The sequence below is a fragment of the Balaenoptera borealis genome (genome assembly GCF_965194805.1).
Source record: "Balaenoptera borealis genome assembly, chromosome: 4".
NCBI lineage: Eukaryota > Metazoa > Chordata > Mammalia > Artiodactyla > Balaenopteridae > Balaenoptera > Balaenoptera borealis.
In genome coordinates this window covers 78,906,682-78,932,003 of record NC_138861.1, presented here as the reverse complement: position 1 = coordinate 78,932,003, position 25,322 = coordinate 78,906,682, and the positions used below count along the sequence as shown (strand labels likewise).

The 25,322-nt window shown below is 37.5% G+C and overlaps 2 protein-coding genes across 5 annotated transcripts in view; both read left to right on the top strand.

Annotated features, from left to right (window-relative positions):
• SLAIN2 (SLAIN motif family member 2) overlaps nt 1-7,176 on the top strand; it is a 79,950-nt gene extending 72,774 nt beyond the window's left edge. For all 4 annotated transcript variants that reach the window (XM_082390661.1, XM_082390659.1, XM_082390660.1 and 1 more), the window contains 2 exons: nt 2,455-2,773; nt 4,143-7,176. In XM_082390661.1, the coding sequence (XP_082246787.1) occupies nt 2,455-2,773; nt 4,143-4,209 (386 nt within the window). In that variant the 3' untranslated portion in view covers nt 4,210-7,176. The remainder of the gene's footprint in view (nt 1-2,454; nt 2,774-4,142) is intronic.
• A 2,069-nt stretch (nt 7,177-9,245) lies between these two features.
• Nucleotides 9,246-25,322, top strand: part of LOC309628082 (uncharacterized protein) — a 42,378-nt gene continuing 26,301 nt past the window's right edge. Inside the window, exon 1 of the transcript XR_014244138.1 lies at nt 9,246-18,795. The gene's annotated coding sequence lies outside the window, so the exon portion shown is untranslated. The remainder of the gene's footprint in view (nt 18,796-25,322) is intronic.

Sequence of the window (25,322 nt, the reverse complement as noted above, 5' to 3'; positions counted from 1 at the left end):
TTTCATCTTTAAAAGTTCTATTGGGAATTCCCTGGTGGTCCAGTGGTTAGGACTCTGTGCTTCCACTGCAGGGGGCCCAGGTTCGATCCCTGTTCAGGGAACTAAGATCCTGCAAGCTTCAGGGCATAGCTAATAATAATAACAATAATAACAGAAAAAATGTTTTTTTTTAAAGTTCTATCTAGCTCTTTTAAAAATCTTTTATTTCTCACCTCATATTTATATATATTTTTTATATCCTTAAGCATATGTGTAATAGTTCTTTTTAAAGTCCTTGCCTGGTAATTCAGTCATTCCTGTGACTTCTTAATCTGTTTCTCTTGACTAATTTTTATCCTAGTTTTGGTTATCATTTTACTATTTCTTTATATGTCTACTAATTTTTTATTGGTTAGTGGACATGGTGAAGTTTTATGTTCTGTGCTGGATTTTGTTACCTTCTTTTAAATCGTGTAGACTTTGTTGTGGTAAACAGGTAAGATTTTCATGGGTTAGTTTAATCCTTTATAGCAGGGATCAGCAAACATTTTCTTAAAGGGCCCGATAGTAAATATTTTAGGATTGTGGGTGATATGGTCTCTGTTGTAAGTTTTCAGCTACTCTTGTAGCTGGAAAGCAGCCATAGACAATATAGAAACACATGAGTGTTGCCATATTCTACTAAAATTTTTTTTTAAAAAGCATTTTACTTTTCCATGGTGGTAGCTTGCTGACCCCTGCTTTAGTGGCTTGTTTTTAAGTTTTGTTTGAGTGGATTTGGGGTAGCTTTATTCTAGAACTAGTTTATTCCTTTTGGAGTGTCCCCTGATTGCCCTGGATGTTTGACAAGGATTCTCTACTCTAATTGGTTGAAACTCAGATGTTTCCTAGTCCTGTATGAGCTTTGGAAACTGTTTAGTTTACAGTGCTCCAGGCCTCCTTTGCCCAGTGTCATGGAGCTTCACTTGGTGCATTCACAGCTCAATATTCCAGCAAAGGTTCAAGCAGACCTCTAAGCTGAGTTATAGAGGTCTTCTGGAGCACCTTCCTCCTCTAAGGTAATCTGCCCCTCAGATTCCAAGTTTAGTCTTCTCAAATCAGCAAGATAACTTTGATCTGCTCTGAATCCTCCTCCTCACTCTATAATCCAACCTCCCCCCCAAAAAAAGCCAGGGTGCCAGTAGAGCTCACCACATTTATTTTCCCTCTTTCAGGGATTACAGTCCCGTACTGCCTGTTGTCCAATATTTGAAAACTGTTCTTATGTATCTTAACTGGGTAAGCCCTGTCCTATTTTTGTCAACATGGTTGGAAGTGCCTATGGTAGTTTTAAAATAAATATCTTGATTTCCATTCCAGACTAGATTCTCTAGGGGTGGTGCCTGGGCTCCCCCCACACACACCTTTTTTTAAAGTTTCTTGGGATTCTGACACACAGTCAGACTTTCCTCTACTCATATCCTTGGCAAACTAATGGAGGTTGAGAGAGAATACGGTGACTCTGATTCATTTCTCCCCTGCACTCTCCTCCCTTCCTCTCCCCGCCGACCAGTCACTCTGAACCTCACCCCAGAGTTCTTTGCTAGATAAAGCATGTTAAGGTAATATTTTTTTATTTATATTGTATATAGCCATTCATGGGCATTTGAAGAAACCTTCCAGAGATGATTTATCCAAATAGAATAAACAGGAAAGGATGAATGTCCCCCAGGACATCTGAACTTACAATGCTAAGGGACCACTACAAGAATAAAATTTATCTGAAGTCTTATTTTGACTTAAAAATTAATGCAAATTGTACATTTAATTCTTTCATATATCATTATTTGTTTCAACATGTATTTTAAATAACCACTTAGTAGAATTGACATTCCAGCAAAATGTACCATCTTTATCCTGTGACTTTGTATACCTCTTGATATGCCCCTAACTAGATTTATAACTTCCCTACTTGGTGAAGCACAACAATAGAAGCAGGTTTAGTTTCTAAATTATAAGTTACACTGTGGATGATGCAGGGCTTGGAGGTACACTCTCCAGATACTTGATACATGTTTACATGAATGTTTCTTTGAGGGGAAAGTGTGTTTCAAATTCTAGTCAGCTGTCTAGTAGTCAGCATTTTTTTCACCTCTAGAATGTGGCTCAGGTTGGTTGCCACAGTAAAACAGAATGCTGCAGTGCCTTTTCTGGTATTGTAGATTCCTAGCTGACCTAGTTAAAACACTGTTGTCAAGGATAGTTGCAATCCTCTGAGTAAGGACTTGGTTACTTAAGAGCTACCAGTGATCGATCGATCGATCGATCTATCTATCTATCTGTCTCTCTGTTTCCCTAGAAATATTCTTTATTCCTTGCATTTCTGTAGAGTGAGTTTTCATGAATACAGATGTACTGCTGCCCAGTCATAAAGCAGTGGTTTCACTTGCACTTGGTTTCCACTGAAAACATTGATTTTTCTTTGCCATTCTACAGTACCTTCTCCAGGCAAATTCCGCTCCCCTGCAGCACCATCTCCTTTGGCTCTCCGGCAGCCAGTAAAAGCATTTAGTAACCATGGCTCTGGTTCTCCTGGTAGCCAAGAAACAACACAACTCATGCAAACCACCTCCTCACCTGGGCCTCCCATGGTTCAGAACACAGTCCCAGCAAATCCTCCCAGCAATATCAACAGCACTACTCTAACCAGACCTGCAGGGACAACTGTGATGAGAAGTGGCTTGCCCAGACCCAGTGCCCCTTCTGCTGGGGGTATACCAGTGCCTCGCAGCAAACTTGCACAGCCTGTTCGCAGGTAAGTGGCAAATGCCCTGCTTTGACCTTCTTGAGCGTAGGGAAATGGGTAGACTGGAATTATCCTCATCTCTGCATTTGATAGTGAAGATCAAGAGTCCTAGTGGGTTCCCACTAGCATCTTAGTACAATTTGAATAAAACATTACTTTCCTTGCTTAAGAAATTCTCACTTGGGACATTGGGGTATTATATCACTTTGGTTCAGGTTAAATTTACCCAGATGCCTAACATGATTAAGCATCTTGGTGAACTTCTAGAAAAAATTGTTAGAACCACTTCATTTGGATGTGGTATTTGTTCATTTTGAATATAATGATATTCAATAAAGATACTAAAAGCATAATAGAACCTAGAATGAGATTTAAGATAAAACTTCTAGCCATCAGGTCTGAGTATATAATCCAGGAGGGTGGTTTTCAAACCTCGCTACAATTCAGAATCTTCTGTGGAATTTATGTAAATATAGAGGCCTAAGTTTTACCCACAGAGAGTAGATCTGGTGTGAAGCCCAAAATCTGTAGGTATGCTGTTTTTAAATTTGTTTGTTTAATCTTCAGGTGATTCTGAGCCAGCCAGGTTCGGAACCATGTATCTGTAGTCTTCATCTACCTTTCAGGAATGTGCTTACCACTATCAGTAAACTTAGGTGTCAAATATAATTAAACTTGAAATATTTATTTGCATGAAAAAAGTGCTTTTGTGCTGTAAGCATTGAAACTGAATTACCCATACTTCTTTTATTCTAAGATAGCATATTATGTTTCTGAATTCAATAGAATATAAGCTTTTTGCTACGTACTATGCTAAATAACATATCTGTACCTTATTTAGTTTTTACAATAGCATTAAACATGTAGGTACTGTTATTATGCCTGTTTTTCAGAGAAGAATATTACAATTTAATGAGGTTAAGTAATTTGCCTAAGACTTCAGCTAGTAAGACCTTCAGTTCCAAGTATGTCTGACTTCAGAGTCCTTTTAAGCACTGTCCCATTCTGCCTCTCTCGTGATGGTGACACTACGCCTCTAATATCACATTCATCAATTTGCCCCTCAAATAAATAAGTAAATAATAAGCTTGGTGATCCATTCAGTTGGAAAAGACAAGACAATCTTTTCTCTTACTCAAGTGGCTATGTTAACAAAAAAAAGGTTAGTGCAGTCACCTGATGCCCAGTGAAACTTGAAAGTTGTGGACATGTTGAGTGTGGGATGGTTGCGCTAATAGCTGTTTAGAGCTTTGATCTCAGCAGTGCCCTAGAACATTGGATCGTGATGCCATCTACAAAGTAATTAATATATATGGAAGATAAAATGGTAATGTTCCATAAAACCTTGCAAATCACTTTATAAATTGCTTTATTTCAGATCCTTGCCAGCTCCTAAAACCTACAGTAGCATGAAAGATGACAGTTGGAAAGATGGCTGTTATTGACCAGCAAAGACAAGAATGCAGAGTCCACAGCTTCATGGATACCCCTTCACCAGGCTAAAAGACAACTTTTATATGCAGACTGTTCAGATAAGACTCTTGGGATTTATAAAATCCCAGCCCTCTCTGTCTTAATTAGCACAAACTGACAGAGATGATCAAGCAGCACTTTAATGACATTTAACATCAGATGTGTTTGGTAATCATACAATCACTCTCCATGGAATCACTTTTAGTTTTGTTTAATAGAAACTAGGTTGATTTTTTAATATTTGACAGAGGCCAATATCTGGGCAAAAAACTAATGGATGCCAAAGAGAAATGCCCATTTGTAAATGAGAGAGTACCTTTGTGCACAAGAAAATGATGAATTCAAGCTATCCAAAACTTCACATTCAACCTAATTTACTGTATAAATAGTATCAATAAATATTTGTGTTAATGAGAACTAATATTCTGACTACTTATCTAAAATGTTTCACTAGTGTTTCACTAGTTCTCCAGGAAACTAGATTGAGATGGCAAGGGGGCAGGGTGGGAAGAAACCTGGGCTAGAGATTTAAAACATGATACCTAAATTTGGAAGAATCCTATAAGTTATTTTTGCAGATTCATTAGAAAAATTATTTTGTTTAATCTTAAGTTTTGGGTGTAGCTCACATATCACCACCACCAGATAGTGTTACAGCATGCATCCATCATGTTGCATTGACACATCAGACTTCTGTGTGTTTGTTTTGATTGCCAAAAGGGCTTAATATCAGTTGTACAATCTTTCTAAACTTTATAGCTCCTGGCTCAGGAAAGATAGCCTTTGCTATTGAAGCCACCTTCTTTCACATGCTGTCATCTGTTACAGAACTAAGAGTTCTTGTTTTTATTAGCAGGTTTCCACGATGGGAAAGAGCAAGTAGTATGTGTGTTTATTATTGATATAAATAACACCACCTCAGTGCTTACAACCTGGAACAAAACCATACAATAAGAGGGGGGGAGGGAAATCTATGCACTTACCTTACAAAATCTCTGGTAATGACAGTAGTATTGTTACTATTAAGTGACACAATAGCCTATTATGTGGTGGGAAATTATAGCCTGCTGAATCCTACTTAAGTCGATCCACTTTAAACTGTTTCAAAACATCCTTTGAAAATACTGCCCCTTTTAGATTCTGCCTGACATCAATTTTTTGCATTTTTGGTAACAAATGAAACCTACTACGTATGACTGTAACCTGTTAAACACTTGCTCTATGATGGCCCTTATGTATGTCTTGGAAATCACTTATTTTGGTTTTATTCGACTATTAGCAGACTAAAACTTCCTTCTTCAGCAGGCTTCTCATTTTTCATGGTGAGGTCTGTTTTTAAGTATTTAATTTGAACAGCTCTAAAATATTGGCAGCTGGGTCACTAAAGGATTTTAGATATTTGAACATAAGTTCATTTCCTATTAGTCAAACACATTCTGTAAGTTGGCAAAAGAAATTGAGAGAGAAATGGGAAGCTTATATTCAGGATAGCACTGAGGTTGATAGGTTGAGAGAATGATAAAACTTTTAAAACCAAGACCCCTGTTCTGCCATGACGGACCCCATGGTAGACTTTATTAGCTTGACCAGTAGGTAGTCATTCAGTTAGCACAAACAGCTGGAGATTCAAAATGCCAGTGCTAATGTATTTTGGTGTATCATGCAAGGAAGAAATTTTATCCTTGGATTCGAGGGTGATGGGGATGGGTCAGGAAAGGATGGCGCCAGAATTCCACATGATGATGAACTTAAAAATGTTGCTTTTCAGAGGAAGATAAAGCATCTGTTTCGGGTAGAGGGGTATCGCGTGTAAAAATCTAAGTAAGTAAAAGAAAGAACTAGCCACTGTCTCATTTTGAAACCACATATACACAAAAGAAAATAGGTCTCAGTTTTCAGTGCAACATTGGAAAAAAAAAATGCTGCAATCTACTAATGAAAAGGAATTTTAACCCTATTACAAAACACCCATTACATTTTTAAGTTAGATTATCAGTTTCAAAAGGAATATTCAGGTTATTTAACTTTGTTTTTAAATGGCTGCATCAGAAAAGAAAATGTCTATTTTTTTTAATTAAAATATTTCATCACTTGTTAAAAACATATTTGGATCTGAGTTGGGTAAAGTATTATTTTACCTGCTGTTGTACTACCACAGACTATTGGCTTTTAGTTTCCTAAAGAGAAAAATTGCCTATTTACTAGAAAGCCTTTGTGTATTGCCAGTTTTTCTGTTTGGGAAAAAATCTAAGGATTCACTGTGGTTAGTCTTACAGATGAAGTGTGGATTTGATAAACTAGTGCCTATGATTTTAACTTATGTTTGATATATAGTAGTAAGGGTTTTATGAATGTTGATTATTTTTTTGTGCCAACAGCGCAGAATTGTCACTTGTATGTAAGCAGAAATCTGTGAGCTCTGCTTCCAAAGTTATTTAATTTTCTCAGTGTTTGAATGTTATTTTTTGTAAGTGTGTTAATAAAAGTGTAAAGAATTGGAAAAAATATAAATATTCTTAACTCAAGCATTTGCTGGATCATTTTTCTACAAAACTTGTTTGTATAATATAAAACACTCTCTGAAGGGTTGGCTTTTTTTGGTTTTCATACCCTGGGAATCACATTTTGTAATACTGGGGACCATTCATAATTGTCAGATACTTTTAAAAATTATTATCTCAGTACGTCACTTTTATAAAAAAGTTTTTCTGAAAGGAAATTAGATACATGTGTCCCCAGATGTTTGTATAACTCTAGAATGATCTAGACTATGTATATTTAACTTTTTATTGAATGTACAGGCGTCCATTTTTGACGTTATGCATGGTCCTTTTAGATCACATGAAGTTTGATTTGCAAAAACATTTCTATAGCCGAACTTGTATGTGTGGTTGCCTCCTTAATAAACAACCTGACCATAATGTTTATTATTAAATTTATATTTGTTTTTTTAAGTGTTTTATTAATTTCTGGATATGGTAAGATCTGCCCCCCCTTCCCACCAGTTGCCTATAATTGGTAATAATAAATAGCTCAGTTGATTTTTTAAAAACACAAACCCAAATCATATTGCCCTTCCAGACTTGATCTCTGTGAGGTTGGAATGTATCATGTTCTATTCTCTCTGCCCTAGTTATTTCATATGTGGATTATTTGGGGGTAAAATTTGTAGTTTACTCAAAATTGCTATTTTCCTGGAACTTTTTAACTAGCTGTGAATTGATATCTAGTTAGAAAAGGTAGCATACGTAAAACAAGCAAAAAACTATTATGTAAGAGTATCCAGGAGGGAAAATTACATTTTCAAACCAAATATGAATATTTGTTTAGTTGATCATGTGCATCTTTCTCTTATGGATAAACAGAAAAAATCAAGAATCATACACTGTTTTATTAGTTCCCCGCATCCCTTTTGGAAGTTTTTACTGTCCTCCATGTTAAAATTAGTCTCACTAATGAGTCATAAGAAATGACACCTTCCTGCTTGAATTTTCTCCCAAGCCAACCTAAAAACTTTTAAGAACCATTTAAAATTAAATGCCATTATACTTGTAAATTAATGAATGAAAAGTTTACTTAAACTTGTTATATACCCTGTGTAACAGGAAAATGTATATGGTGGTTCTTGTGAATTATTTGCTGTATCAAAGTTTAGCTTTGAATTACAAAATAGAATAAGAATAAATGATAGTGAAACTAACTTGGAGGGAGGTAGTGAACAGCATGTTCACATGAGCATGAAGCCGAAGTTAGCAACCACTAACATATTTGAATGATCTAAATAAAAGTCTGAGTAGATTAAATGGCCCTCTGGTTACTAGTATACAACTCAGTTAAAACTATTAACTGCATGCTAATTTCACACCAGTTCTTCACACTGGATAACTTTAATGTTTTCTCTTTAAAAAGAAGGGGGGAAGAGCTTTATTTCTTCTGATTTTAAAAATAATAGACCCATTACTTTTTTACTTAACTGAAAATACTAAGAAATATAAAAGGGGAAATGATCCCACATTTCACCTTGGGATCCTGCAATCCCACCTTCCAGAAATAAATATTTAAGTGCTGACCTTAACATGGTTATAAAATGCAGATATCTCCCGCATTTCAAAGGTTCACTGTATGCCACTTTGCTTTTATGAAAGACCTATTAGTAGCTGTTTTCACTAACCAAAAGAAATCTGAAGAGTATTTTTGCTTTTATGAAAAAAGGGGAAAGCAAAAATAGCATTCAGTGTTTATTTTGCAGGGAGCAGTGCGCCCCACACTGTGAAGCTCCTTCATCAGGAACTACTCAGCATCTCAGCATCAAGCCACCATAGCTTGGAACTGTGTGAGCATCTGTGCTTTATCTTGATTTATTTTGTATACACAAAATAAATTAGTAAGTAAGTAAGATGTGTCCTCAGATAATTGCTTCTTCACTTTATGCCATTTCAACTTAGGAAAGGTTTCATAGAAATGCTTCTACTTTCAGTAGCCGGGGAAAACTGTACTAAGTGGAAGGGTAAGAAGTCTAATGTTTAAGATGAGAAAATACTTCACTTACAATGCTGACATGAGTTTGCTTTTGAACAGAGGTGTATATTAACTGCCTACTGAAAGTATGACACATTTCTCAATTCCTGATTGTAGATATTCCTTGATTAAAAAAAATATATTGTTTGTATCCTTATAACATCAATTGGTTTCTGTTATGAAAAATTATTTTAGGAAAGTAGAGAAACAGTAAATTATAAAGAAGAAAAAGCACTAATTCCATAGGTAATCACCCACTTAAATTTAAGGATATTGTCTTTTTTCCCCCTAATGAAATTGTGATTATATTCATGATTGACATTGTAACTTTTTCTTAACTCTGAGATCACTGAGGACTGCCATCATTTAGAGTGGTTCTGCTGGGGGAGAAATAGTTGCAGAAAGAGTATACAAATATTCCAAAACTTTACCAAATTTATATTCTCGTGTTCTCTATATAGTATCTTTTATTGACACTTGAGCTCCCCCCCACCCCCACCCCAGTCTACCAAGCCATGAATTGACAGTATTGGTTGAGTACAACTCCAGTTTCAAAACAAAATACCTCTGAAGAAATAGGCACAACCAAATAAAGAATCAAGATAGTCTAGATTAGAGTTCTCAGACTTTAGAATCACCTGACAGACTGCTAAAATGCAGATTTCTGTACCCTACCCCAAGCATTCCTGTTTAAAAATAGAACCTGGTCCCAAGAACAAAACTTCTAGGAATAGGATTCCCCAGCACAGGTCAGGTGCCCATTACTAGGCTAATTGACTATGGCAGGTGATTGGGGTTAAGTAAAAACCACGTAGCTCTTGTGAAAACCATATGGAGAGAATGAGGGAAGACCATTTTCCCTGAAAGTGGTGCTATCCCCATTAAGTAGGCCTAGTCTTGAGCAAACAAAACAGTAGGTACTTACACAAATGTCTCAGTGTATATCGTATAGAATGGTTATTTCATGTCAGTGGTCATGTTTTCCTGGAGGAAACATTTGTAGTGAGAGGGAAGGTTCCGATAGTATTTTTGAGCCCTTGGCTCAAATTGTTCATGCAGCCTAGCATCATTCCTGCCTTGAATTCCACAAAGCACCTCAGTATCCTTATTATAAGTTCCCCTTAATACAAAGGTTGATTTAAGCTAAGATTCTGGCATCTGCCACCAGAAGGAAGAGTTAATTTTTAAAATTTTTTAAGTGTTTTTTAAATTGATACATAAAATATGTACAGAAAAGTGTACAAAACAAATTTTCAGCTGAATGAATTGCTGAGTAACTATAATACATGTGTAACCACCATGTAGGCAAGAATTAGACTATTCACAGCACCCAAAAAAAACTCCCCTAATGCCATCTGCCAATCACTACTTCCTTCCTCCCCTTCAAAGATAACAGGTATCCTGACTTCCAACATTATAATTTAGTTTTGCCTATTTTTGAACTTCACCTAAATGTAACCAGACACTTTGTAACTTTTTTCTGCCTATCATTTTGATTAAAGGCTAAAAATGGTGTTTCTGTCAGACTTGGCAGTAAACAACAAAGATAATGTGAGATTCACCTATGTTGCTCATGTCACTGTAGTGTGTTCATTCTCCTTGCCATATTATATGCCATTGTATAAATATGTTATGATTTGTCCATTCTAATGTTGAAGGACAATTGGGTTGTTTCCAGTTTAGGTCTCTTGAAAGTAATGCAGATTTGGACTTCAGGGATAACCAAGATGGAGTAAGCCCTCAAAAGCCCTTCTCTCCCACTTACAACTAAAAATTTTGGACAAAATGCAAAAGACACCTACCTGAGGACACTGAAAAGTAAACAAAAGCAGGTGGATTTGGAGGACAGTCAAACCTGGAGAAAAGACCCATACAGGGTTGAGTTTTCCATTTTTTTCCTCTTTTATCTCAGCCCTGAGCTCAGAGAGGGCACCCAGCAGAGCTGTCATAATGACTCCTCTGATAGTTTGAACCAGAGGAAATTCTGAGGGAAAACCTATGAAAGGAAAACCCCCAAAAATGAGGGAAAAAAATAGCTCTTGGTAGCTAGGACATGTTGGGGGCTTTTATTTTTGCTTTTCTTTCATGATTTGTCACTGGTGAGCACCCCAGTTAAGCCCTGGTAGCAAACAGTGCCAACAGTTAAAATTGATGGGAAACGTGTTTTTCTGACAGAAGAAATGGGAAAAGAACCTCTGCAGTTTGAAGAATGTGAAGATAATCCCCATTTTTCTCTACTCTCTTTGTCCTGAAGGTAAACTGAGCTGTGGCAACTGCACAGTAATAGTGATGGAGCTAAAATTCTGAAAGAACCCTTATATCTGGTCTGAGCACAGGGCAAAGGTGCCCTTGGGGCAAGGGGGGAACTGATGAGAGAGCTGGAGAAAGCAGCCCTTTATGTTTTGATTAGTGCAAGCTCCAGGCTTACCCCTGAGCTACACATACTCAGACCCAAAACAGCACAGCAAAGCCTTTGAGAACTGAACTAATTTAAACCACTGAACATGACACAGCCTAACCGTGTCTGTCATGCACTGAGCAGTGCATGTATGAGGTAGATCCAACATAGCATGACAAAGCCTTTGTAAACTAAACTGACATTGGAACCACAGCCCGCAGAAGATGGAACAGAAGTTGCATTCTGAACCTATCTGGGTTGACTGTTCAAACAAACAAAAATCAACATTGTCCAGAACATTTTAATGGGACCTAGAGTCTAAAGTATAATATTCAAAATGTCTAGCATATAATCTAAAATTACTCAGCCTGTAAAGAACCAGGGAAATGAGATCATTTCTCAAGAAGACAACAAATGTCAACACCGATATGGTCCAGATGTTAGAATTATCAAACTTTAAGGCAGCCATTATAACTATAACATGAGACAAAGGAAAACACTCTTGAGATGAATGGAACTATAGAAGTTCTCAACAAAGTAGAAATTTTTTTTCAAAAGAAAAAAATTTTAGAACTGAAAAGGTATCTGAAATTTTTAAAATTTGCTAGATGGATCCAATAGCTAACTGAAGATGACAGAAGAGTCAGTGATATTGAAGAGAGAGCAATAGAATTTATTAAACCTAGAGAACAGAGCGACAAAAGATTGAAAAAATGAGCAGAGCCTCAGGAACCAGAGGACCAATATCAAAAGGCATAACATTTGTTTCACTGGAGTCTAGTAGTAAACTAGCTCTCAAAAAAAGTCATTTGTAATGTTTTCCAATGTCCAGGTAAATATTCCCACCATGGCCATTTTCAAGCTATCAACATGATGTCACTGAACGTAGTATTGGGAAGAGTTGTGCAAAATCAGCTTGTGAGTTGGTACAAGCTGGCTCTAGCAGAGCAATGTTGGGATCCCAGAAAAGGAGGAGAAAGAGCTAGGTACAGGGCAATTATTTGAAGAAGTAATGGATAGAACTTGCCAAATTTGATGAAAGACATAAATTTACAGATTCGGGAATCTCAGTGAACTGAACCTACCTGGGTTAACAGGATAAACTGAAAGAAAACCACACCAAGACACATCATAATTAAACTGCTTAACTCAAAAAGGAAAAACTCAAAAGAAATACACACAGAGACACATCATAATTAAAGTGCTGACAACCAGAGATAAAGAAAAAAAAATCTTGAAAGCAGCTAGATTAAAACACTTTATGGGGACTTCCCTGGTGCAGCAGTGGTTAAGGATCTGCCTGCCAGCACAAGGGACACAGGTTCAATCCCTGGTCCGGGAAGATCCCACATGCCACAGAGCAACTAAGTCCATGCACCACAACTACTGAGCCTGTGCTCTAGAGCCCATGTGCCACAACTGCTGAGCCCATGCACCGCAACTACCGAAGCCTGTGCGCTCTAGGGCCTGCATGCCGCAACTAGTGAGCCAGCGTGCTGCAACTACTGAAGCCCCTGTGCCTAGAGCCTGTGCTCCGCAGCAAGAGAAGCCACCACAATGAGAAACCCGCACACCACAATGAAGAGTAGTCCCCGCTCGCCTCAACTAGAGAAAGCCCACATACAGCAACAGAGACCCAACACAGCGCAAAAAAAGAACCACTTTATGTATCGTGGAACAGCAATGTAAATGATCACAGATTTCTCATCAGAAACTCTGGAGGCCAGAAAATACTGAAAAAGATCTTTAAAGTGCTGAAAAAAAGAATAATCAACTCAATTTTCTATCCATTGAAAATTTTCTTCAGTAATCAAAGCAAAATAAAGACATTTTCAGGTGAGGGAAAACTAAGAATTTATTGTCTGCAGACTTAAAGGAAATGATGCCAGAGGGAAACTTAGAACTGCAAGAATGAAGGAAAAGCAGCATAAATGTTAATTATGTGGTTAAAAATAAACGAAAAATTTTCTGAGTTCTTTAAAATATGTATGACTGTTGAAAGCAAAAACTAACTTTGTCAAAAGAAGTTTTCAATGCATTTAGCAATAATGCATATGACAACTATAAGAATAGTAAAGAGACCTGTATAGTTGTAAGGCTTCTATATTTTACTTGAAGTGACAAAATACTAACTCTAAATAGACTGTGAAAGGTCAGGTGTATATATCGTAATCTCTAGAATATGTGTATTGCAATTGCAATTAGAGAGAGAGAAAATAGATGTTATAATTTAAGTTCAAATAATCTAAAAGAAGGCAGGAAAGGTGGAATAGAAGAACAAAAACAGGACAAACAGAAAACAAATATTAAAATGGAAGACCTAAATCCATCCATACCAATAATTACGTTAACTGTAAATGATTTAAACACACCAAATTAGATTGTCAGATTGCATAAAAAGACTCAGCTATATGCTTTATAACTATATGTTGTATATAAATATGAACATATAGGTTAAAAATACAAAGATGAAGAATGACGTACAATGCAAACATCAATCAAAAGAAAGCTAGAGTGATTGCATTTGTCGAAGTAGACTTCTGAACAGGGAAGATTAGCCAGGAATAAAAAAGGGAAATTACATAATGATAAAAGGTCAATTCACCAAGAAGCTGTAACAGTCCTAAAAATGTACGTACCTAACAATCTTCAAATTCATGAGGCAAAAACTGATGGAGCTGAAAGAGGAAATAGACAATATTAGGATTTGGAAGACTTGAACAACACTATCAAACAACTTGATTGAATTGACATTTAAAGATTACTCAATCCAATAACAACATAATACATATTTTTTTAAGTACAAATGGAATAGTAACCAAAATATATGCTGGATTATAGAAAACAAATTAAAAAGAACAACTTTTTAACACATTTTATTCTCTGAATAAAACAGAAATAGGGGCTTCCCTGGTGGCACAGTGGTTAAGAATCCGCCTGCCAATGCAGGGGACACGGGTTCAAGCCCCGGTCTGGGAAGATCCCACATGCCACGGAGCAACTAAGCCCATGCGCCACAACTACTGAGCCTGCGCTCCAGAGCCTGCGAGCCACAACTCCTGAAGCCCGGCGCCTAGAGCCTGTGCTCTGCAACAAGAGAAGCCACTGCAATGAGAAGCCCACGCACCGCAACGAAGAGTAGCCCCCCGCTCACCGCAGCTAGAGAAAGCCCATGCACAGAAACAAAGACCCAACGCAGCCAAAAATAAAATAAGTTATAATAAAATAAAATTTAAAAATAAACAAATAAATTACAGTAAGATTGATAACTGGAAAATACAACTATCTGGAAATTTTATATAAAACATACATTTAAATAACCACACATCAAAGATAAAGACACAAGAGAAATTAGGAAATATTTTGAGTTGAATGAAAATGAAGGTACAAAACATTGATATTTGGGGAAAGCAGCTAAAGTAACTTGAAGGAAATTTACAGTATTAAATGCTTATATTAAGTAAAAATGTGGTTGGCAGAATAATAGCTCGCCAACGATATTCACATCCTAATCCCTAGAACCTGTGAATGTGTTCGATTTCATAGCAAAGGAGCATTAAGTTGTAGATGGAATTCAGGTTAATCGGCCGACTTTGAGATGGGGTGACTGTCCAGGCGTGTTCAGTGCAAGCACAGGGGTCTTTACATATGGAGGAAGGAGGCAAAAGAGGGAGAGATGGCAGCATGGGGACTCAGCCCAACACTGCTAGAGGAATGGAGCCATGAGCCAAGGAATGCAGGCCATCTCTAGAAGCTAGAAAATCAAGGTAACAGATTCTCCTTAGAGCCCACAGAAAGATAAGAGCCTGCCAAGGCCTTGATGTTAGCCCAGTGAGAGTTGTTTCCGACTTCTGGACTTCAGAACTGTGAGATGATAAATAAATTTGTGTTGTCTTAAGCCACTAAGTTTGCGGTAATTTGTTACAGCAGCAACAGGAAACTATAAGAGGTCTCAAATCAGTGATTGAAGCATTTACCTTAAGAAACTACGAAAAGAAGCCAAAGGAAAGAAATAATAAAGTGCAGAAGTCAGTGAAATTGAACACTAAAACAACTGAGGAAATCAGTGGAGTCAAAGTACTGCTGCTATGAACTTTCTTGTACATGTGCATGCATTTCTGCTAGATATATGTATATAAGTGGAATTTCTGGAAAAAGTGATGTGCAGCTGTTTGCAACAGTGGTGTGCCAGCTCCCATTCCTACCTGCAGTGCTCCATATTGACAGTCTGTTTTACTTTAGTCATTCAGAGTGTGTTGTGATATCTTTGTGGGTTAAATTTTCATTTCTTTGATAATTTATGGTGGTTGAGTACTTTTTCATATGCTCATTGATCATTTAGATATCCTCTTGTGAAGTTTGTTCAAATAGCTTGCCTGATTTTCTATTGAGTTTTCTTTCTCTTACTGATTAGTAGGAGTTATATATGTATCCTGGATAAGTACGTTTAGATAGTTTTTAGTAAAGTTTTTCATGATTCTTTTTAATGAGTATATAATCTGAAGTGATGTCCCTTTCATTTCATGTATTGATATTTGGGGATTCTTGCATTCTCCCTCTCCTTCTCCCACCTCTCCTCCCTTATCAGTTTCACCAAGAGTTTCTCAATTTTATAATTGCAGCTATTAATTTGATGTATCCCAGGACCCAGTCCTTGTTCCACTTCTCTCTCTGTACTCACTCAATGGTTCATAGCTTAGAAATCATCTATTATATGTCTGGAATTCAGACCCATCTCCTGAACTCCAGATTTACACACCCATCTGCTGATTCAGTATCTTCACTTGGATATCCAACAGAAATCTCAGGGTGTACATATGCAAAACAAACTTCTGATCTTGCAAACCTTCTGCATCCATCTTGGCTGATGGCAACAGGCTGAAAACTTTGGAGTCATTCTTGATAACTCCTCTGTCTCTCTGTCTCCGTCAGTCTCTCTCTCTCTCTCTCTCTCTCACACACACACACACACACACACGATATAAGTTTCACAGGAGCAGAGATCGTTGATTTGTTTATCATTGTACCTCAAGTGCCTAGAACAGTGCCTAGCACATTGTAGGCACTTAAATATTGAATGAAAGCATTGTTGGTGAGAATCTCTTGAGAGAGCAATTTGTAACACGACAAAATTTACAATGTAGATTAAAATGTAGATCCAGTGATTTCCAAGAATTTATATTACACCTGTATGTGTGCTTGTGTAGATGTGAATATAGAACATTTATTATAGTGTCATTTGTGGCAAAGGCTGAACGTAAATGACAATCAATAGGACACTGGATAAATTATGATACATTATTCACTGAAATATCATGTAGCCATAAGGAAGACCAAGATACAATAATTCTATATAATGGTGTGGAATTACCAAAGATACAGTGTTAAAAGTGAAAACAAAGTGCCAAACAGTGCCATTTGTGGAGTGAAAAGGTTTGTGTGTGATATTTGCTTGATTAACAATGACTGTCTCTAGAGGAAAGCAAAAGAAACTGGTGACTGACCTGTGGAGAGGGGAACTGGGGACTAGGTTAATAGCAGTAAAAAGACTTATTTTACCAGCATACTTCTTTGTACTTTTGAATTCCATATGTACACCTACTGGTTTTTCAAAAAGTAAGAGAAATGTAGCTCTCCTTCTAACTTCCCCACCCCTCCTAAAAAAACTAAAATTTTGACTTTAGTTTAACGAGTAGAATCTGGTTTGTGGGACATGCTCTTCTTTGTCTTAGCCTTCTCATTTATGTCATCTTAAGTTTATATATTTGGGCCACAGAAGGCATTTTTATAAATTTTACTTTAATGTTATGCTTTGGGCTTTATCCAGAATTTTATGAAGAACAACCACAAAAGCTGCTTCTCTCTGGCGTAAAATTATCAGGAGCGTTGCTCATTATATGGCTCAACATCCCCTATATGAGGGCCCATGTGAGAACTTTAGTCTAGAATGCAGTACCTGGAAAATCATAGTCTCTCTTGAGGAACTGAGGGTGCCCCCTCTTGATTACAAGACCTCTGTGCTTTGTCATGTTTGCAGTTTTCTCCCTGTTGCCAGAAAGAGTAGATCTATAAATGATGCTTAATTGTAGTAACTGAATTTATTTCTTTATAGCCTACCTTGGTCCAAAAAAATATAAGGTGGTTTACATAAATACAAGAAGAAGTTTTTATTAGACAGGAAAAAATCATGAAGCTGAAGAAAATAGGAGAAACCTCATGTGGCATATTTGCTTCCTCTTCCTTTTCAGAGCACTGATTGTATTTTTATTTTATAATACAACTATTCTCTTAGAAGTAAGGTGAACATAAGTGAAGAATCCATATTTATATTTTTAACCTAAATGTTAAAAATTTCCACCTATTTTCATTCTTCAGCAAGCCAGAAAGTCTTCTGTAGGTTTAACTTATTCTGCACAGCCCTAAGCTGTGGACTGAGAAATTATGAAATTATATTCATATAATTATATAATTATATGAAGTTATACTATTGGTTTATAGTAAATAAAGGAGACTCTGACTACTAAATAAGTGTAAGCAAAATCTGTTAAAGTCCCTTACAAAAAGTTTTGCTATAGGAGTTTCTTTGTCTTGATTCCTTTAAAATAACATGAAAAAGTTTTAATTAGAAAACTTGATTTTCTATGGTAGACATCCTTCTTTTAATATACACTTTTAGAAAGTTGTGGGGGAGAGGGAAAGTTATATTTGAGAACTGATAACTTGGCCAGCAGCTACTTAGAATGTTTATACTTCATCTTTCAGATAAAAGGAAGTACCTATAGGTTATTCCCCATGTAGATGCTACCAAACCAGGCAGACTTACAAATAACTAGAAAGAGTTCTTTTTAACACTGTCTCTTTTATTTATCTATTTTTATTTTTATTTAGATATAATTGACATATAGCATTATATTCATTTCAGGTGTACAACATAATGATTTGGTATTTGTGTATATTGCAAAATGACCACCACAATAACTCTAGTTAACATCCATCACTATACCTAGTTACAAAAATTTTTTTTCTTGTGAAGAAAACTTTTAAGATCTACTCTCTTAGCAACTTTCAAATAGACAATACAGCATTATTAACTGTAGTCCCCATGTTGTACATTATATCCCTATGACTTATTTATTTTATAGCTGGGAGTTTCCACTTTTTAACCCCCTTCAGCCACTTCACCCACCTCCCACACCCCCTCCCAATTCCCCTCCCCACCTCTGGTAACCAGCAATCTGTTCTCTGTATCCATGAACTCGGTTGTTTGTATTTTGGATTTGTTTTGTTCTGTTTTAAATTCTATATATAAGTGAGATCATACAATATTTGTTTCTCTCTGGCTGACTTATTTCACTTAGCATAATGCCCTCAAGGTCCATCCATGCTATTGTAAATGGCAAGATTGCCTCCCTTTTTTATGGCTAAATAATATTCCAGTGTGTGTGTGTGTGCGTGTGTGTGTGTGTGTGTGTGTATGCCATATTTTCTTTATCCATTTATCTATTGATGAACACAGGTAGCTTTCATAGCTTGACTATTATAAATAATGCTGCAGTGAACATGGGGGTGCATATATCTTTTCAAGTTAGTGTTTTTGTTTCCTTCAGACAAATACCCAGAAGTGGAATTGCTGGATCATATGGTAATTCTATTTTTAATTTTTTGAGGAACCTCCATACTGTTTTCCATAGTGGCTGCACCAATTTATATTCCCATTAACAATGCAAAGTTTCCCTCCACATCCTTGCCAATGCTTATTATTTCTAGTCTTTTTGATAATAGCCATTCTAACAGGTGGGAAGTGATAGGTCATTGTGGATCTGATTTGCATTTCCCTATTGATTAGTGATTTTGAGCATCTTTTCATGTGCCTGTTGGCCATCTTTGGGAAAAATGTCTATTCAGATCCTCTGGGAAAATGTCTTTCAGATCTGCTGCCCATTTTTTAATAGAATTGTTTGGTTTTTTTGCTATTGAGTTTTACGAGTTCCTTATATATTTTGGATATTAACCCCTTATCATATATGATTTGCAAATATTTTCTCCCATTTGGAAGGTTAACTTTTCATTTTGTTAATGGTTTCCTTTGCTGTGCAGAAGCTTTTTGGTTTGATGTAGTCTCACTTGTTTATTTTTGCTTTTGTTGCCTTTGCTTTTGGTGTCAAATCCAAAAAAATCATCACTAAGACTGATGTCAAGGAGCTTGTGGCCTATGTTTTCTTTCTTTCTTTTTTAAAAAATTTTATTTATTTATTTGGCTGCATCGGGTCTTAGTTGTGGCATGTGGGATCTTTTGTTGCAGTATGGGCTTCTCTCTAGTTGTGGTGCATAGGCTCCAGAGCGTGCAGTCTCAGTAGTTGCAGTGCACGGGCTCTCTAGTTGTGGCACATGGGCTCCAGAGCACGAGGGCTCAGTAGTTGTGATGCGTGGGCTTAGTTGCCCTGTGGCATGTGGAATCTTAGTTCCCCAACCGGGGATTGAACCTGTGTCCCTTGCACTGGAAGGCAGATTCTTAACCACTGGACCACCAGGGAAGTCCCCTATGTTTTCTTATTATAGAAGTGTTAATTGTTTCAGGTCATGTTCAAATCTTTGATCCATTCTGAGTTAATTTTTATGGTGTAAGATAGTGGTCCAGTTTCATTCTTTTGCATGTGACTGTCCAGTTTTTCCAACACCATTTATTGAAGAGACTGTCCTTTCCCCATTGTATATTTTTGGCTCCTTTGTTATAAATTAATTGACCATATATGTGTGGGTTTTTTTCAGGGCTTTCTATTCTGTTGCATTGATTTATGTGCCTGTTTTTAATTCCCATACTATACTCTTTTGATTACTATGGTTTTGTAATATAGTTTGAAACCAGGGAGTATGATGCCTCCAGTTTTTTTCTTCTTTCTCAAGATTGCTGTGGCTACTTGGGGTCTTTTATGGTTCCATACAAATTTTAGGATTGTTCTATTTATGTGAAAAATGCCATTGGAATTCTGATAGGAATTGCATTGAATCTGTAGGTTGCTTTTGGTAGTATGGACATTTTAACAATATTAATTCTTCCAATCCATGAGCATGGAGTATCTTTCCATTTATTTGTGTCTTCTTCAACTTCGTTCATCAATGTTGATGAAAATCTTTTTCTGACACTTTTATAAACAGGAGATGCTGATTATGATGTGAATATTTCTTAACGATTTAAGCTCATCAGTAAAATCAATGGCTATATTCTGTGTTTGGTAGATTTGTTTCTTCTCTGTCTACCAGTTGTCAGTCCTACTGCCAGAAAGCCAGTGTTGAAGCCACCCTTACAAAGATGCTGTCTTTCTTCCTGTGGACCCAAATCAAACCATCCTAATTATTAGAGTTACATATAAGAATAGCCAGTAAGTTCTAAGTCCTTGACTATGTCTATTTCTGCATGGATGCCAAGTTTCTGTTTCTCTTTCTTTGGGACAGTTATTTCACAAGCCTCCGTTGCCATGCTTTTTGATTTTTCACTATGTTCAAATGTTTGAATAGCCAGAAATCTGATATCCAGTCATTGGGGGTGGGGGAAGGGGAAAAGTGCTGCTAATTATAGTGCTTATCAAGACTAGTGAAGCAGACAGCACAGGCGTTGAATGCCTTACCTTTTATATTCATTAATCCTGATTAGATTAGATTATAATGAACATAAAAAATGTAAGCCCACAGAAAACTGCTCATTCAGTCCTTGATTACCTATTAGGAGGCGTGATACCGGGCCCCGTAGAGGATACCTGCTCGCCAACCCTGCTCGCTTTTACACGAACCCCCTACCGGGTCTGCAGCTCCCTCTCTCTTCAAGGACATTTTGTTGTTGAGGTTGTTTGCCATTTTTGTTAGTAGTTGACTGTGCCTTCTCTTCCTGTGGGTGATATTTAAACTATGATGTTTATTATCATTTCCAAGAAAACTTTTTTAGGAAGATTTGTTCTGTATTAGTACTAAGTTGGAAAGTCAAGGTGCTGTTTTCTATTCTAAACACTAGGGGGAGATCTTGTTTTCTCTTGGAGTGGTGGTTTTTTGTTTTTTGTTTTTTGTTTTCTTTTCCACTCCCTCTCCACCAGCCCTACCCCCACCCCCCACAAAACTCCTGGAGCGTTTTAAATACCAACTCGCAGTCAGCTAGCTCTGAATTCAGTTTATTTTCGGTACAAGTGAATGTGTGAGATTTTCATCTGTATAAAAATAAAATGAAGATGCATGATGACTAAATGCAATGTGGTATCTTGGGTGAGATCCTGGAAGAGAAAAGGACATAAGGCAAAAACTAAGGAAATCTGAATAAAGTATGGACTTTAGTTATTAATAATGTATCAATATTGGTTCATTAATTGGGACAAATATACCATACTAATGTAAGATGTTAACAATAGAAGAAAGCGGGCATAAGGTATGTGGGAACTTAGTATTTTTGTAACTGTTCTGTAAGTCTAAACTGTTCCAAAATAAGTTTTATTTAAAAATACATTTTAAAAAGTGAGACCAGAACCTAATTTCCCTTCTTTTTCTTTTTGGAACCATGGAAAATATTTTAAAAACAATATATTTGCAGAACAAGTTGAATATTGGAAAGAGGGACTTTGTTAAATGAGCCATAAATATATGAAGATGTAATTAAATGGGATTAGATACATTTAAAGAAACCTAACGAAAGTCTGCTAAGTTTTCTTGAGGAGCTATCAGAGGGTTCCTCTCTGATATGTGTTGTTACATGGCAATCATCTAACAAGAATTCCTGTCAACCCTAGTCAGACCTCTCTCATGTTCTCTAAGTTTCTACTTCTCATAGGAAATCATACATTTCTCTTCTCTCTCTCAGACTCCAAACCTGTGTCCCTGGACTCACGGCTCCTTGCCCTCTCTCTGGCCTTCTCCTTATTCCCTCCTCAAGGACCCATTTGTTCCTCCCTTGAGATGGTGCACTTCTTATGTAAAGTTTCAGATTCCTTCCCTGTGGTGGGAGGGCTTGGGGGTCTGTGGTGGTCAGTAGAGTGTCTTTCAGCATTCTCGTCCTTCTCTTCCACCTGCACATAAGGTAGAGTTGCCTGTCCCTGCCTGTTCCTTGCTTTAGCCAATGGAACATGAGCAGAAATGACATGTCGTTTTCGGACAGAAGTCTTTCAGAGCTGGTATGTAACTCCCACTTCCCTTTCCCCTACCACAGAAAACACTGTCATTCCAGGTGATGGGGACTCCCTCCACTTGCATGCTTAAGTGTGGACCCCCAGCCAACCCGCGGGACATACAGCGTGAGAAAGAAAAATATCTTTGTGGTTATAAGTCATTGAGATTTCAGGGTTGTTAAGAAACACAACCTAGCTCATCCTGTCCATCCACCAGCCCTCCCAACAAAACATACTGTAATCTTCCTAGTTTTGCATGTGAAGAAACAGAAGACTGGGAGATTAATATTACTCAGCTACAAAGGAGGAAAGCCAGGATTTAAACCCAGGAAGTATGGCTCCAGCGTCTGTGCCCTTAGTAACCGTCCCGCAGAGACTCTCTGAGAAAAAATGCAGGAATACATCAGAGAGTCTATCTTCCATTTACTTCCCCTGAAGAGCGCCATCCTGCTGCTCCTGTCTGCCCAGGTGGCTTCCTCTGCCTGCTGCATTGCTATTGCCCTGAGACTCGCCTGCGAGGACCTTTTCCTCGATCTGTGGCTTTTCCTTCTTAGTTTACTCTCTTGTTTTCTGAAGCTTTCTAAGGGGCTCATAGGAAAGGATACATGGGAGGTTAACTTTTGGAGACCTTGAATTTTTAAAAATATTTTTTCCTTCCTTCATTGTGATGGTTAATTTTATGTGTCAGCTTGGTTGGGCCACAGTGCCCAGATATGTGTCCAGCAGTTTTTTGGATGTTTCTCTGAGAGTGTATTTGGATGAGATTAATGTTTACGTAGGTGGATGTTCTGTCAGTCTCTGCCTGTTGATAGTGATGCTGTCAGCTAGGGATGCCTGAGGCACTTGCCTGGTCCATACTACTTGTGGTGAGGCCCCCACTGACATTTCCTTGACTGGAGCCAGTGTTGTGGCTGGACTGGCCCTTGCGGTTCTTACTATGATCAGAAGACACACCTAAGCAGACACCATGAGGGAACTTTGAAGAACAAAATGTATTACTCACAGGTCCTGAAGGGTACATGGCACACCCAATGGCCACACACTGAGGTCAAAGGTAGAAAAAGAGGGAGGGGGGCGCAGACCTGGGGCTCTGCCTTAATTGGGGTCTGAGGGTGAGGTGCCTAGGGTTCACTTTTTATTGGCGAATTTAAAACATAAGAGTGGCAGTTAGGGCACAGGAAGGGAAAAGTGGAACCATTCAAGTGGTCAGTCATCTAGGTTACCCAAGGCTTTCTGAAAAGGGAACTTCATAGGTAGGGTGGCCTGGGTTCTTATCTAGTTGTTTGACAAGTAGCTGTGTCATAGAGCTGGCAACATGCTTATTCGGCATGGAGGTCTTTGAAATGGATGTCTTGGCAATCAAAGCTTAATGTCAGGCAATACATTACAATAAAAAAAAAAAGCTTAATGTCAGACACACTACGGTGGACTTGGAGTAAAGCAGAATGCACTCCATAACATGGTGAGCCTAATCTAATCAGTTGAAGGGCTAAATGACACCAAAGACTGATCTCCTGAGCAAGAGGGAATTCTGCCAGCAGATGGCTTTCTGACTTGAATTGGCTCTTTCCTGGTCCCCAGCCTTCAGGTGCACCCTAAAGATTTTGGACTTGCCAGAATCCATAATCAGATGGGCCAATTCCTTAAAATAAATCTTTTTATATATAAATACACAAACTGTTGTCTCTGTTTCTCTGAAGAAGCTGACTAATACACTCATCCATAATTGCTAGTTTGAAAGACATAATAATCTCCCTTGAAAATAACAGTTCTTTGGAATGTTGACATTCTTCTATGGTCTTCAAATTTTACAGTTGGTACTAAAAGTCTTATTGTCATTCTAGTCCAGTTTCTTTGAATGAATGTGAAAAAAAAAATACTTTCTTTGTTCCAAGTCTTTTGGTATTTTATGATTTTTTTTCTTGGTCAGTCTTAAAATTTTATTGTTCTGGGCCCTTGGTGGGTCTTTTTAACCTGGAGATTCATGTTCTTCAGTTCTGAGAAGTCTTCTTCTTTTCTTATGAATATACTTCACTGAACTAGAAGCTTTATGAAGGCAGGGACCATATATATCTTGCTCATTATTCATCTTACGGTGCCTAGTGTAATGTAGTACCTGGAGCCCAACAGCTATTTGAATGAGTGGATGAAGGAATGAATGAATGCAGGAGAAGAAGATGTATGCTTTGGGAAGAACAGATTGTGCTGAGTTTTAGACCTGTAAAGCTTGAGGTGTAAGAGCCTGGAGCCTCAGAAAGATACCAGGGCTATAAATGTTAATTGGAGAGTTAACTGCATATATTTGGTAACTGAAGCCCTGGTCTTGAAATGATCCCCTGGAAAAGTGTATGGAGAAAGCTAAGAAAAGAAGGTGGGTAGTAGAAGACTATAAAGTAAATGATTCCTTTGAGTAAAGAAATAATTTTGGGGACTTCCCTGGTGGTCCAGTTGTTAGGACTTCACTTCCAATGCTGGGGGTGTGGGTTCGATCACTGGTCGGGGAGCTGGGATCCCACATGCCCCGTGGCCAAAGAACCAAAACATGAAACAGAAGCAGTATTGTAATAAATTCAATAAAGACTTTAAAAAAAAAAAAAGTCAACATCAAAAAAATCTTTTAAAAAAGAAAAAGAAAGAATTTTGTTTCCCAAATCTTCCAAACAGAAGTAAAACTTGAAGAAGATGTTCCCTTGTCCTATAGTTTTCTGTACCTCCCAGCAGAACTTTGCATATTCTTTGAGAAGCATGATACTAGAGCACACTAATTATTAGGATCTGCCATCAGAACTCACCTCTATTTATATCCATAGTTCAAGTAAGCAGAGAAAAGCAGACCTACATGGGCAGGAAACAGAAATGGCAGAGAGGAAAAGCTGTTGGTAGACAAGATAAGTTGCCAGAAGAGAGGTACAAGGGAACAGTTCTAGCCCACCAAGCCCTTGGTCTCCTCTAGGCTATTCAGACCCTCATTCCCAAGCCTTCTGCACCTGAAAACACTGCTGCTAAACACTTCTCCCACCCTCAG